At 47.9% G+C, this 12386-nt stretch overlaps 1 protein-coding gene across 1 annotated transcript in view; it reads left to right on the plus strand.

The window, feature by feature from the left end:
- Positions 1–9981, plus strand: part of FSD1 (fibronectin type III and SPRY domain containing 1) — a 21627-nt gene extending 11646 nt beyond the window's left edge. Inside the window, exons 8-13 of the mRNA XM_063290932.1 lie at positions 1728–1826; positions 3093–3252; positions 5258–5337; positions 6451–6702; positions 7782–7870; positions 9773–9981. Coding sequence (XP_063147002.1) covers positions 1728–1826; positions 3093–3252; positions 5258–5337; positions 6451–6702; positions 7782–7870; positions 9773–9883 — 791 coding nt within the window. The 3' untranslated portion in view covers positions 9884–9981. The remainder of the gene's footprint in view (positions 1–1727; positions 1827–3092; positions 3253–5257; positions 5338–6450; positions 6703–7781; positions 7871–9772) is intronic.
- The last annotated feature ends 2405 nt before the right edge of the window (positions 9982–12386 follow it).

Below are 12386 nucleotides of genomic sequence, written 5' to 3' on the forward strand. Positions count from 1 at the left end.
TCCATCCTTCCATCCTTCCATCCATCCATCCATCCATCCATCCATCCATCCATCCTTCCATCCATCCATCCATCCATCCATCCATCCATCCATCCTTCCATCCATCCATCCATCCATCCATCCATCCATCCATCCATCTATCCATCCATCCATCCATCCATCCATCCATCCATCCATCTATCCATCCATCCATCCATCCATCCATCCATCCTTCCATCCATCCATCCATCTATCCATCCATCCATCCATCCATCCATCCATCTATCCATCCATCCATCCATCCATCCATCCATCCATCCATCCATCCATCCATCCATCCATCCATCCATCCATCCTTCCATCCATCCATCCATCCATCCATCCATCCTTCCATCCATCCATCCATCTATCCATCCATCCATCCATCCATCCATCCATCCATCTATCCATCCATCCATCCATCCATCCATCCATCCATCCATCCATCCTTCCATCCATCCATCCATCCATCCATCCATCCATCCATCCATCCTTCCATCCATCCATCCATCCATCCTTCCATCCATCCATCCATCCTTCCATCCATCCTTCCATCCTTCCATCCTTCCATCCTTCCATCCATCCATCCATCCATCCATCCTTCCATCCATCCATCCATCTATCCATCCATCCATCCATCCATCCATCCATCCATCTATCCATCCATCCATCCATCCATCCATCCATCCATCCATCCATCCTTCCATCCATCCATCCATCCATCCATCCATCCATCCTTCCATCCTTCCATCCATCCATCCATCCTTCCATCCATCCTTCCATCCATCCATCCATCCATCCATCCATCCTTCCATCCATCCATCCATCCTTCCATCCATCCATCCATCCATCCATCCATCCTTCCATCCATCCATCCATCCATCCTTCCATCCATCCATCCATCCTTCCATCCTTCCATCCATCCATCCATCCTTCCATCCATCCATCCATCCATCCATCCATCCATCCATCCTTCCATCCATCCATCCTTCCATCCTTCCATCCATCCATCCATCCTTCCATCCATCCATCCATCCATCCTTCCATCCATCCATCCATCCTTCCATCCATCCATCCTTCCATCCATCCATCCATCCTTCCATCCATCCATCCTTCCATCCTTCCATCCATCCATCCATCCTTCCATCCTTCCATCCATCCATCCTTCCATCCATCCATCCATCCATCCATCCATCCATCCTTCCATCCATCCATCCTTCCATCCATCCATCCATCCTTCCATCCATCCATCCATCCATCCATCCATCCATCCTGTAGATGCTCCCGTAGATCATAAAAATCAAGGTCTTCTTGCAATTAGCTCTGTGGGGAAAAAATAGATGCAGACCTGGAGCAAGGTTTTCTCCGTGCCAAGGGTTTTCAGCCTGCACTTAATGCAGTGTTTCTCAACCTTGGCAGCTTCAGGATGGGGGGACTTCAACGCCCAGAATTGCCCAGCCAACCATGGAGTTGAAGTCCACTCATCCTAAAATTGCCAAGGTTGAGAAACACTGACTTAGTGGCACCACTGGCTTCAGGAATTTGGAGTAGCTGGTGAAGGAAGGAGAGAGATTTAAGGCGGGGGGGGGGGGGGAGAAATAGAGAATTGATGGCCCTGGGGTGAGTTCCCCCTTTTAAAGGGACGGTGCACACAGTTGGTGACCTTGTTAAATCCCCCTGATCTTCTGTCTCCTTCTCCATGTCTGCAGGGCTGAAATTTGACATGAAGTACATGAACTTCCGTGTCAAAGCTTGCAACAAAGCTGTGGCAGGAGAGTTTTCGGAGCCGGTTACTTTGGAAACAAGAGGTGAGCAAACCCCAAGAGGGCATTTCTGTGGGGGGTGGGGGGCGTGTGGACTTCCAGCCCAGCTAGAGATTAGAAGGGATTGGGAAAGTCCTAGGGTGCTCTAGTTCTGGTGACTGTGGATTCCTAGGGAGCTCCAGTTTGTGATCCCAATTTTTTTTAAAATTTATTTATTTATCAGATTTGTGTAGCCACCCATCTCACGGAAAAGTATAAACATGTTGAACTCAGGAGCATCTGGAGCGGAGGTCAAAAAAGTCAAGAGGGTGGCTGTGCCTGTGTGATTAAAGCCTCACTTAGTGTCCTTGGTTGAACTTGCACTCTGCCAAGAGGAAAGGAGAATGGGGGGTGAACTAGATGGCCTCAAAGGACCCCCTCCCCTCAGCATGCTTCACTGGTCAATGAAGTTGTGTAGCGCAGGAAATTGTCAGTCCCAGTAAGCAGACCAGACCAGGAAATCAACTCCACAGGGGGGCTAAAACTCCTTTTATTGAGACTGGCTGCAATAAGAGAATCTTGCAAGCCTGGTTGTGCTGGACCGCCTCCCCTCCTGATACTCCTGTGAATTAGGGGGGTGTCTGTCTGAGCCGCTTCCAAATGTTATCTGGCTGTCCTGGACTTAAAAAATGTTTCAGCCCCCTTTGCCTAGGTACCAGTTCCTGCGTATTTCCATCAAGGTCATCTTCCTTGCTCTCTACAGAAATGCCCAAGCGCCCCTCCCCGTCACAGATTGGGTGCAGCACCCACATATATTGCTACCCCCCCAGCCCCTGAGGAAGGGGCTTGTGGTATCGTGGAGCCTTGTCCGTACTCCGCTGGTGCAAATGCTCATGGTTCCTGCAGAGAAAATCAACAGGGCATTCTGTGTTCCTAACATGGTGCCTTTCGGCCCGATCAGTGTGCTTGTGTGCTACCAGAATCTTGACTGGGTTAGTGGCTGGCCAGGTTGGACACGTTGTGAGAACAGGCCCCATGTTTCAATGAACATGCACACCTTGGTTCAACAAATGGCGATATCAGTTGGGGTGTTCATGGCGTGTTTCCTCCCAAACCTAATGTATAACTTGCGCTCTAGCAAATGTGGGTTGTGCTGTCCGTTGGATGGACAGGATGGTGCTCCACAAAACCAAAGATCTTGGTGGAAAGTAGCATAGCTTGGATTGGGGAAAGGGATATCCAAGGCATGAAGGATCTGGAGACCTTGGATCAAGACCTGAAGGAAGGAAGACATGGACATCAAAAGGGTCCCCTTCTTTCTTCTCTCCCCAGCCTTCATGTACCGCCTGGACGGCAGCACCAGCCACCAAAATCTCAAGGTGGAAGACCTCAGCGTGGAATGGGACGCCATGGGCGGGAAGGTGCAAGACATGAAAGCCCGTGAAAAGGATGGGAAGGGCCGTACCGCTTCCCCGGTTAATTCTCCAGCCAGGTAACTCCTCTGCTTTGCTTTGCTCTGCTCTGCTCTGCTCTGCTCTGCTCTGCTCTGCTTTTCTGGTTGAACTGGAGTGCCACATGTGTCTGTAGGTCAGGCAGGGAGGAGGCAAATGATGAAACACACGTGGTGCAAATTTGGCTGCTTTTGCTTCTGCGTCACAACGTGGAGGTGGAGTTTGCGTCAGGATGTTGCAGCGCAGATGTCTCCTGGTTTGTAGAAGCCTTGTGACGTGGGAGGCACGTCCCTATCGGGTGGAGTTTGCATCGTGATACCGTGCCACGAGTTCCTTGTTTTGACAAAATCGTGCATGCTTTGAATTGGGGTTCTCTGGGCTTGGGGGGATCAATACTGATCATACTTTTTGCTGGTGAAAAACAATAAAGTTTAATTCCATCAGCTGACTGAGAAAACCTTCAGTCAGTCAGGAAGCCGGATGAACAGCCCAACGGATTTGATGTAAACCGCCTTCTCTGACCTGGAGTTTTCTAGATATACTGGTTGGGAAGGATGGGTGATGTAGTCCAGCCCTTTTGAAAAGCATCTGGGGAGCTGATATTACCTTGTAATAACACAAGGACTTGAAAAGCTACGGAGGGTGGGCATCGTGTTAAATGTTCATCCTGAACCAGCTAAGCAAATACCGATCTGGACTACAGATTAAATTGTGTTCCATTGGGAGGCAGTTTTAGGATCAATACCCTAGTAAAATAATGTCTCCTGCCTTTTAATTTGTTTGTGTAGATCGTTTTCTCTGTATTTCCTTTTAAGAACAGCAAAAAAATCATTAAAAAATAATAATGAATGCCCAACGTGAAAAAGTGTATTTGTGTATAGATATAGATACACTAAACAACCCGTGGACCTGTTGGGTCATCGTTTCAGAGGTATTTCCTTGCCAGATGCCTCAATGCCTTCAACAATGGCAGAGCTTCTAATGACTTGCCTCCCCTGGAAAAGTTCTTAAAAACTCAGGGAGATATTCAGAGATGTATCTGGCTTGAAAACAGCCCATGTGATTCATATTGAACTGTAAAGCACAGTCCAGCATCAGGAGTTGACCACAGGAAATGTTTTATGACATTTTGCATGGTGTCATAAAATGTTTTATGTTTTTATGTCATAAAAAGTTTTATAAAATTTGCCAAATTTCAATCCCATGGGAATAATGGGTCCCGGATTTTGGATGCATGCTGTAAGTTAGCCCGTTTGAGGTTCCTTAGTTCAAAAATTGTTGTCCCACAATGCCCCGTTTCGCCCAGTTACAGGTTACAAAGTATCAAACAGACAGGAGAGTTTTAGTAATATATAGATGAGTGTATGTAATGTATATTTCAATTTATTTACATACATGTATATTTATGTACAGGTAGTCCTCATTTAACAACCACTCATTCAGCGACCTTTCAAAGTTAGGCCAGTGCTGAATGAAAGGACTTATGACCATTCCTCATAGTTGTGGCCATCGCAGCGTCCCCATGCTCACGTGATTGTGATTCGGGTGCCTGGCAATTGACTCACAATTATGACAGTCACAGTGTCCTGCAGTCACGTGATCACCATTTGTGACCTTCACTGCCACCTTCCCACAAGCAAAGTCAGCAGAGAAGCCGGCAGGAGGTCGCAAATGGCATCACGTGACTGCAGGACGCTGCAACTGCGCAGGATTCGCCTAACGACGCCAACTGGAACTGCCGTTGCAACTCGACGCAGCTATGTGACGTTGTGCATTATGACCACGTCACTTAGTGACGGAGCTGCCAGTCCCAAGTATTGTTTGTTAAGCAAGGAGTACTTGTAAATTAATATAAATGTGTATTTAGATACAAGCACACATGTGCATAGAGAGATGGAATAACGCCTTCCCGGGTGACGCCTTGGTTTCTCGAACTCTGCTCTCTTGCAATGTGGAAGGAGGGCTGGGCTCGGAACCCCCCGTTGTCCCTCCCTCTTGACCGGTGGGGCTCAGCAGCCACTCGCCTTGGGGCGTTCTCATCCGCAGGTGCATCCAGTCTCCGAAAAGGATGCCGACGGGCCGTGGAGGGAGAGACCGATTCACTGCCGAATCCTACACGGTGTTGGGTAAGGGTCCTGTCAGTATCCCGGGTCATCTTGGGGGCTCTTGCGAATTTGAGGCCCATAATGGGCAGGCTTGGAGAAGAGGGTGGAGCTTGTGCAGGAGGTGGAGCTACGGAGCCTGGAGAGGTGGGTGGGGCCAAGAACGAAATTTGCAGGTGATGGGAAGATGGGGGGGGTCCTGGATTTCTCCTCCTGGTTTAATAGAGGCTAATGGCGAATCACATTCATGTAGAAATGAGGAACGGACCCTCTTTCGGTGACAGTGGTTGGGGGGAACACCTTCGGTATGGCGAGCCCACGGAGGCCTGTTGAAGCATCTTGACTTCTTTCCGAGGATATTTCAAGTTCAAACTGTCCTGGGGGCAGGAACCCCCTGCCCAGCTTTCCTTTTTCAAAATAATTATTTCTAAAGCTCCAGGGAGAAATGACTCTTTTAGCTTCACCCCCACCCACGATCTCTGGTGATCAGTGTTCTTCCCCTTGTTCCTTGATTTGGATCTGTTTAGGGAAAGAAAAATCAGTTCTAAGCAGGAAACAAATACTCAGAAAAATAGCTCCGGCTGGGTTCACAGGTGACTTTCTTGTGCTGGGAATTGGGTTTATTACTGTTGTTGTTGTTGTTGTCATTGTTATAACACTAGAGCAGTGTTTCTCAATCTCAGCAACTTTAAGAGTCATGGACTTCAACTCCCAGAATTCCCCAGCCAGCATGCTTAAAGATGCCTGGACTTCAACTCCCAGAATTCCCCAGCCAGCATGCTTTAAGATGCCTGGGCTTCAACTCCCAGAATTCCCCAGCCAGCATGCTTTAAGATGCCTGGGCTTCAACTCCCAGAATTCCCTTGGTTAACCTTGATTAGTTTTGTGTGTCTTTGTGCACCCCCTGCCTGCAATCAATTTGCTCAAGAGAGGTCACATTGGTGTAATGTGTGAACTCTGAAAATGGTTAATTCAAGAACCAGGCTTAGACATATTGCGCAAACTCAGCCTGGATGTTTGAAGAAAAGCCCTCGGGGTTCCCTTTAGCCAACGCAACGCAGGTTAACGGATTTATCAGTCGATCAAAGGGATCGATGGCCGGGTCCCAACCGTGACGTCTTCTTGGCTCCATCACAGGAGACTCCTTGATTGACAGCAGTGACCACTACTGGGAGGTGCGCTGCGACCGGGACAGCAAGGCCTTTGCGGTGGGCGTGGCGTATCGGGCTTTGGGCAAGTTTGACCAGCTGGGCAAAACCTCTTCCTCCTGGTGCCTTCATCTCAACAACTGGCTGCAGGTCAGCTTCACGGCCAAACACAACAACAAGGCCAAGATCTTGGACATCCCGGTGCCTGACGTCATTGGCGTGTATTGCAATTTCCACGAAGGTAGTTTCAGAGTCGCTCAGGGCGAAACCTCCTCGGGCTCCCCCCGTCTTCAGGGACCAGGGCGGGGCTGAAAATGTTGGGTCTGGCATGGAGGGCTTTGGGAGCAGGACCTTCCCCAAGGTGGGGCCAAGAAAGTCAAGGTGGCAGCTCCAGCTGGGTGCGTAAAGCCGCACCCTTAAGTGTAAAGAGGGAGGGAGGTTCAGCCACCTGGTTGTAGCTGCCATCTTGACTTCTTTGACCACTTCCCCCACAGAGGCCCCTGTTTGGAAGTTTGAAGGAAGGACATAGATATATCACACCAACCCCGCCCTTATTTTAGAGGCCAATTGGGCTACTGAGAATTGGCCACTGAATTCTAGTGGCTCAATCTGAGGGTGCTCTGGGGGGCCACGGGGGACCTGGCTTATCCCTCCCCAGGTAATTTGGTCTTCCCATCACCTCCTCTTTCCCCCAGTGCAGCACGTCTCACTTAGGGAAGGAAATTTGGAGCCGTTCTGCTCCGCGGAGAAAAGTTTCCCGCGTCGTTCCAGCCAACAGGGACGGAAGGGATGCCCTTGGAGTTGTGGGCACCCTCACAAAATGGTTGTCACAGCAGGGATGTTGGGGGGGGGGTCAAAACAGGATTGATTAATTAAAAGAAGGCCACCTAGAACAAGCAAGGGCAGATAAAGTTTGTTCAGAGCAAGTGAAGTCAAATGCAGATTGTGGAGCCACCGAGAATCGGGCTGAGTGAACTCGCTTGCAAATGCAATGAAGAAAAGTGAGTTTATTGAGGGCTTCTCCAAATTTCCCCTTTCAGTTCTAAGCAGGAAACAAATAATCACAAAAATAGCTCCAGCTGAGTTCACAGGTGACTTTCTTGTGCTGGGAATTGGGTTTATTACTGTTGTTGTTGTCGTTGTTATGACACTAGAGCAGTGTTTCTCGACCTCAGCAACTTTAAGAGTCGTGGACTTCAACTCCCAGAATTCCTCAGGGTACAGGGCTAGATAGAGTTTTGGTCCCCTTCTACTCCCTCTTGTCCAAGCAACTTTTCCCCGCCCCCTTAAGGCCCCTCTTTTCCTCTTCCCCGTTTGCAGGCTTCCTCTCATTCTACAATGCAAAAACCAAGCAGTTGCTGCACACATTTCGGGCCAGATTTACTCAACCAGTTCTTCCAGCCTTCATGGTAAGAGATTTGGAAGGTGTGGGGGACAGGAAACGTATAGTATCTGGTGAAGACCTTGGAAATAGCATCTTCCTTTAAAAAAAAAAAAAAAAAGGTTCTAGTCCTTATGATGGCAGGGATATTGCAGGAGAACAGGGGGGCAGAGACCTGCTGAACTGCTTAAAGGAGATAAATGGATAGAATGGCTCAAGGAAGTGAATTATGCCAGACAAAATGACATAATTAAAAAAATGTGTATTTCTGTTCAAAGGATTAGAAATCATTCCTTTTTAACCCTTCCTTCTCCATACCTAAATTATGAGTATGCTGCACCAGCCATGGATTACAACCAAAATAATTATTCAGTTAGGTGAGAAATTAGAATCATTGAATAATAGAATCGTTGAGGTGGGAGGGACCCTTGAGGCCATCCAGTCCACCCCCTGTTGTACAGGGGTCCAGATTAAAACATCCCCCCGATGGACGGGTGCCCAGCCTCTATTTGAATACATCCGTGTCTCTCAGTCAGGGGTTCCACCAGAAAAGTGCTCTGATTATTAAGACGTTTTTCTTACGTTCAAGCAAAATATCTGCCTAACTTAAATCTATTACGCCATGTCTTGCACTCTGGAATGAGTAAGGATTAGACCTTCTTCAATGTGACTTCCTTGCAGGTATTTGAAGAGGGCTGTAAAATCCCTGTCCTTTCTCCAGCCCTTCAAGACAAATGTTAATTTAATTTAATTTAATTTAATTTAAAATAAAATTATTTTATTTAATTTAAAATTTAATTTAATTTAATTTAAAATTTAATTTAATTCAAAATTATTTAATTTAATTTAAAATTTAATTTAGTTTAATTTAATTTAAAATTTAATTTAATTTAATTTAATTTAATTTAAAATTTAATTTAATTTAATTTAAAATTTAATAATTTATAGACTGCTTGAATCCATCCTCACTCTGAAGATCACACAGTACGAGGCAATTAAAAATAGAAGAATATAGAGATCCTACAAAACAGAAAAGGAAAAAAAAACCCACCAGCTCCATCAAAACACTACACTTCTCAATGGAGTGCTGAAAAATCGTTGAAAACACGGGGAATCTTTTCCAGCATTGCCAAAAACCTTCGCTTTTCTCTCCCACCTCCTCTCTTGCTCACTGATACAAACTTCACTTTTTCCCTCCAGAAGCAAATGCGTAGCAAGAGCAGTTTAGCTCCTATGATAAATGTAGGAGCGTCTGTGGGGTGTGGGGTCAAAAAAGTCAAGATGGCAGGCCCATGCCCCCATGAAGAACTGAAAGGGGAGGGCTTTGGTGCAGTTGTGTCCGCATCTTGACTTTTTTGACATGCACACCCTGCCTCTCAGCAGCCTCCTTGTTTTGGTCGATACCCTGTTGAATTTCTGTACTTCTTCAGACCTGTTGCAAATCTTTTCCAACCCATAGAAGAGAATCTCTGTTGCTCTGGGTTGAACTGTGGGTCCTTGCTGCTCTCTGAGCTTGGTGGTTGGCTTGCAGACGTCTCATTACCCAACGAGGTAATAGCATCCGTGCCAGTCATGTATACCCTTTGAATAGAACAGTATTTCTCAGCCTCGGCCCCTTTAAGATGGGTGGACTTCAACTCCCAGAATTGCCCAGCCAGCATGGCTGGCTGGGCAATTCTGGGAGTTGAAGTCCACCCATCTTAAAGGGGCCGAGGCCGAGAAACACTGGTCTAGCAAGTCCATCCCATTTCCAAATGTATTCCCCTTCCCCCAGCAGTTTTTCACCGTTATTGAGCTAGCCCTGATGACATTACCTAGCTGGGTGATGAAACGTCTGCAAGCAAACCCCCAAGATGAGAGCGCACCAAGGTTTCTACACTTTTCCAACCCCTCTGCCTTCTTACTCAGCCCTTCCATTTCCCCCCATTAGGTGTGGTGTGGCAGCTTCCACGTCTACTCCGGCTTGCAAGTGCCCAGCGCCGTCAAATGCCTTCAGAAGCGTAACAGTGCCACCAGCAGTTCGACCACCAGCCTCACTTAGAGGCCCACGTCCCACCCCTCCTTTCCAAGCAGGGACCCTCTCGCCACGAGACAGACCCGCAGTACGAACCGTCCACAGCCACAGACCCCACTGTATTTTTTAAAAAATATACGATATATATTCTTTTTCCTTCCAGGTCTTGGATAGGCACTCGGGCCACCTTCGGGAAGGAGAGTTGGAAGTTGTTGGTTGGAAGGTGTTAGGTTCTTTAGATCGGATTGCCAAAATCGCCCCGGCTGGTTTTAGGGACGGGGGTCCCCCTCTGCTATCCAGGGCCTCCAGCGGGATACGGGATGGCGACCCTTGCGTAGCACAAAAGCCCGGTTGGAAAAAGGACAATAAAGCACTGTGTATTCTCCACTCTGATTTTCTCACCCCACCCCACCCCACCCACCCCTCCCTTTGCTTCTCCAAAAATTCAGAGTCAAGCCAACCCAACTGCAGTGACCAACGCTCTGCAAAAACCTTGCAAAACAAGGAAGACTTTTTATCTAGCATAATTTGTCCAAAAGTTATGAAAGAACAGCTGTGCCAGCCCGAAGCGAGGGGGCTCTCTGTTTGATTTTTGGAAGGGGTGAGCACAGCTTCTATTAATAAACGATGGGAATGTCGACCTGTAGCAGCTTGGGCTGTTTGTCTGCGTAAGCTAGGTCTATCTCTTTGGAACGGCGTCGGATCTCCGAGTGGAGAAAGGCCTTTCCCGTCGCTGTTATTCGGTTGGGGGTTTTATCCAGAAGCCCCTGAGAATAAACTAAGATTCTAGTCCTCATGCTTCTGGAGAAAAGGCCGTTTAGAAAAGAAATCAGGCGCTGCCGTATAATCAGTCGGGGGTTGCGGATCTTCGGGGGTGTCTGTCATTTTGACGAGGGCCACAGTGGAGCCCCCCTTCCAAGCCACTTTGCAAAGCGATGCAGCTCTCGCTTTTGAGAGTAAAGTGGCCACCACGTGCCTCTCAGGCTACCCCGAGGTGAGAGGGAAATACCACCGACTCTTCGCCTTTGGAAAAGGTTATACATGGTCTTTCCTGGGATGACTGCAGGAGGGGGGGTCAAGAAAGGGGCAGAGCTTCAATTGCACCATCATGGCCACCATCTTGATCCCAGAATTTGATGGAGCTGGTGGGTTTTTTTCTGACCCCCCTTCCCTTGACGTCGATGGCCTTCCCATCTTCGAAGGTTATGCTGCCTCTTGCAGACCTGGCATCCGAGCCCACCGCTGCCCCATGGACTCCAGCATCGCCCCGGTGTCCAAAGTTTTCCAAATTTGGAGCTTGCTCTGAAATGCCAGATACTGCAAACACATCCTTTTGCAGTCATTCTACTTCAGGCGTCGTCTCACTCCGATTAACGGTGCATGGTGGAAAACCAGCAGACCCCCTATTTTTCTCCCCCTTCTGGTGATCCCCAGAGCATTCTCTGGCCAGGCTGTTGCCTTGGGGCCTTGCCAAAAAACAAGCTGAGCTGCCTTGTCCCCTAAAATTATCTCCCAGAGCAGAGGGCTCTTTCAACCTGAGCTGGTGACCTCATGGACGAAGAGATTTCTTGGCCACAAGTATTTTGCCATTGCTTTATTCCCGGATAACCTTTCTTCTTCCCAGGCCTGGGACTTCCTGGCAGTCTCCCATCCAAGGATTAACCAGGTTCAACTCTAGTTAGTTTGATGAGATCAGCCAAGTGTGGCCACAACCTGGACAGAATACAGGTAGTCCTCGACCTATGACCATTCATTCAAAGTTACGACGACGCTGAAAAAGTGACTTACGGCTGGGTCTCGCACTTGTTGTAGTGTCCCCGTGGTCATGTGGTCAAAATTCATGTGCTTGGCAACCAGTGTGTATTTACAACAGTTGCAGCCTCCCAGGGTCACATGATAGCCATTTGTGACCTTACCAAGGGGCTTCCAACAAGCAAAGTCAATGGGGGAAGCTGGATTCGCTTAATGAGCACAGTGATTTGATTAATGACTGCAGCAAAAAAGGTGGTAAAATCAGGAATGACTCACTTAATGACCACATTGCTTAGCAACGGAAGTTCCAGTCCCAATTGTGGTCATAAGTCGAGGACTACCTGTAAAGGCTCTTTCAGGCTGAACGTGACACTTGGTGATAACGTCCATGTTGTTTCCTTGGCAGCCACATCAAAGTGGCTTGTAACTGTCTCCTTTTCCAACTTCCTAGTCTGATTGGGAGGCCTGCAATTCCCTCATATCTCCCATCCAATTACTAACCAGACCAAATGTCGCTTAGGTTCCAAGCTCTGACAGTGTTGTCCAGTTGCCTCCTGCTGAGATGAAATAGGTAAATACAGGTTAAAAATGAAATACCCTCCACTAATGTCCATCTTGGCTTATGGCTTTGCCCAGTTTGGTGGTTGACCAGCACCAAAAAACATTAACTATGCCCTCCTCAGGCCTTAGACTTCGCAAAAAGCCTGTTACTTTTCCTCTGAGCATCTTTTCTTACCCATGAGGGACAGAGACTTAGTTTTATTTTACAAGGAGAGCA

The sequence above is a fragment of the Candoia aspera genome, chromosome 1, assembly GCF_035149785.1.
Source record: "Candoia aspera isolate rCanAsp1 chromosome 1, rCanAsp1.hap2, whole genome shotgun sequence".
NCBI lineage: Eukaryota > Metazoa > Chordata > Lepidosauria > Squamata > Boidae > Candoia > Candoia aspera.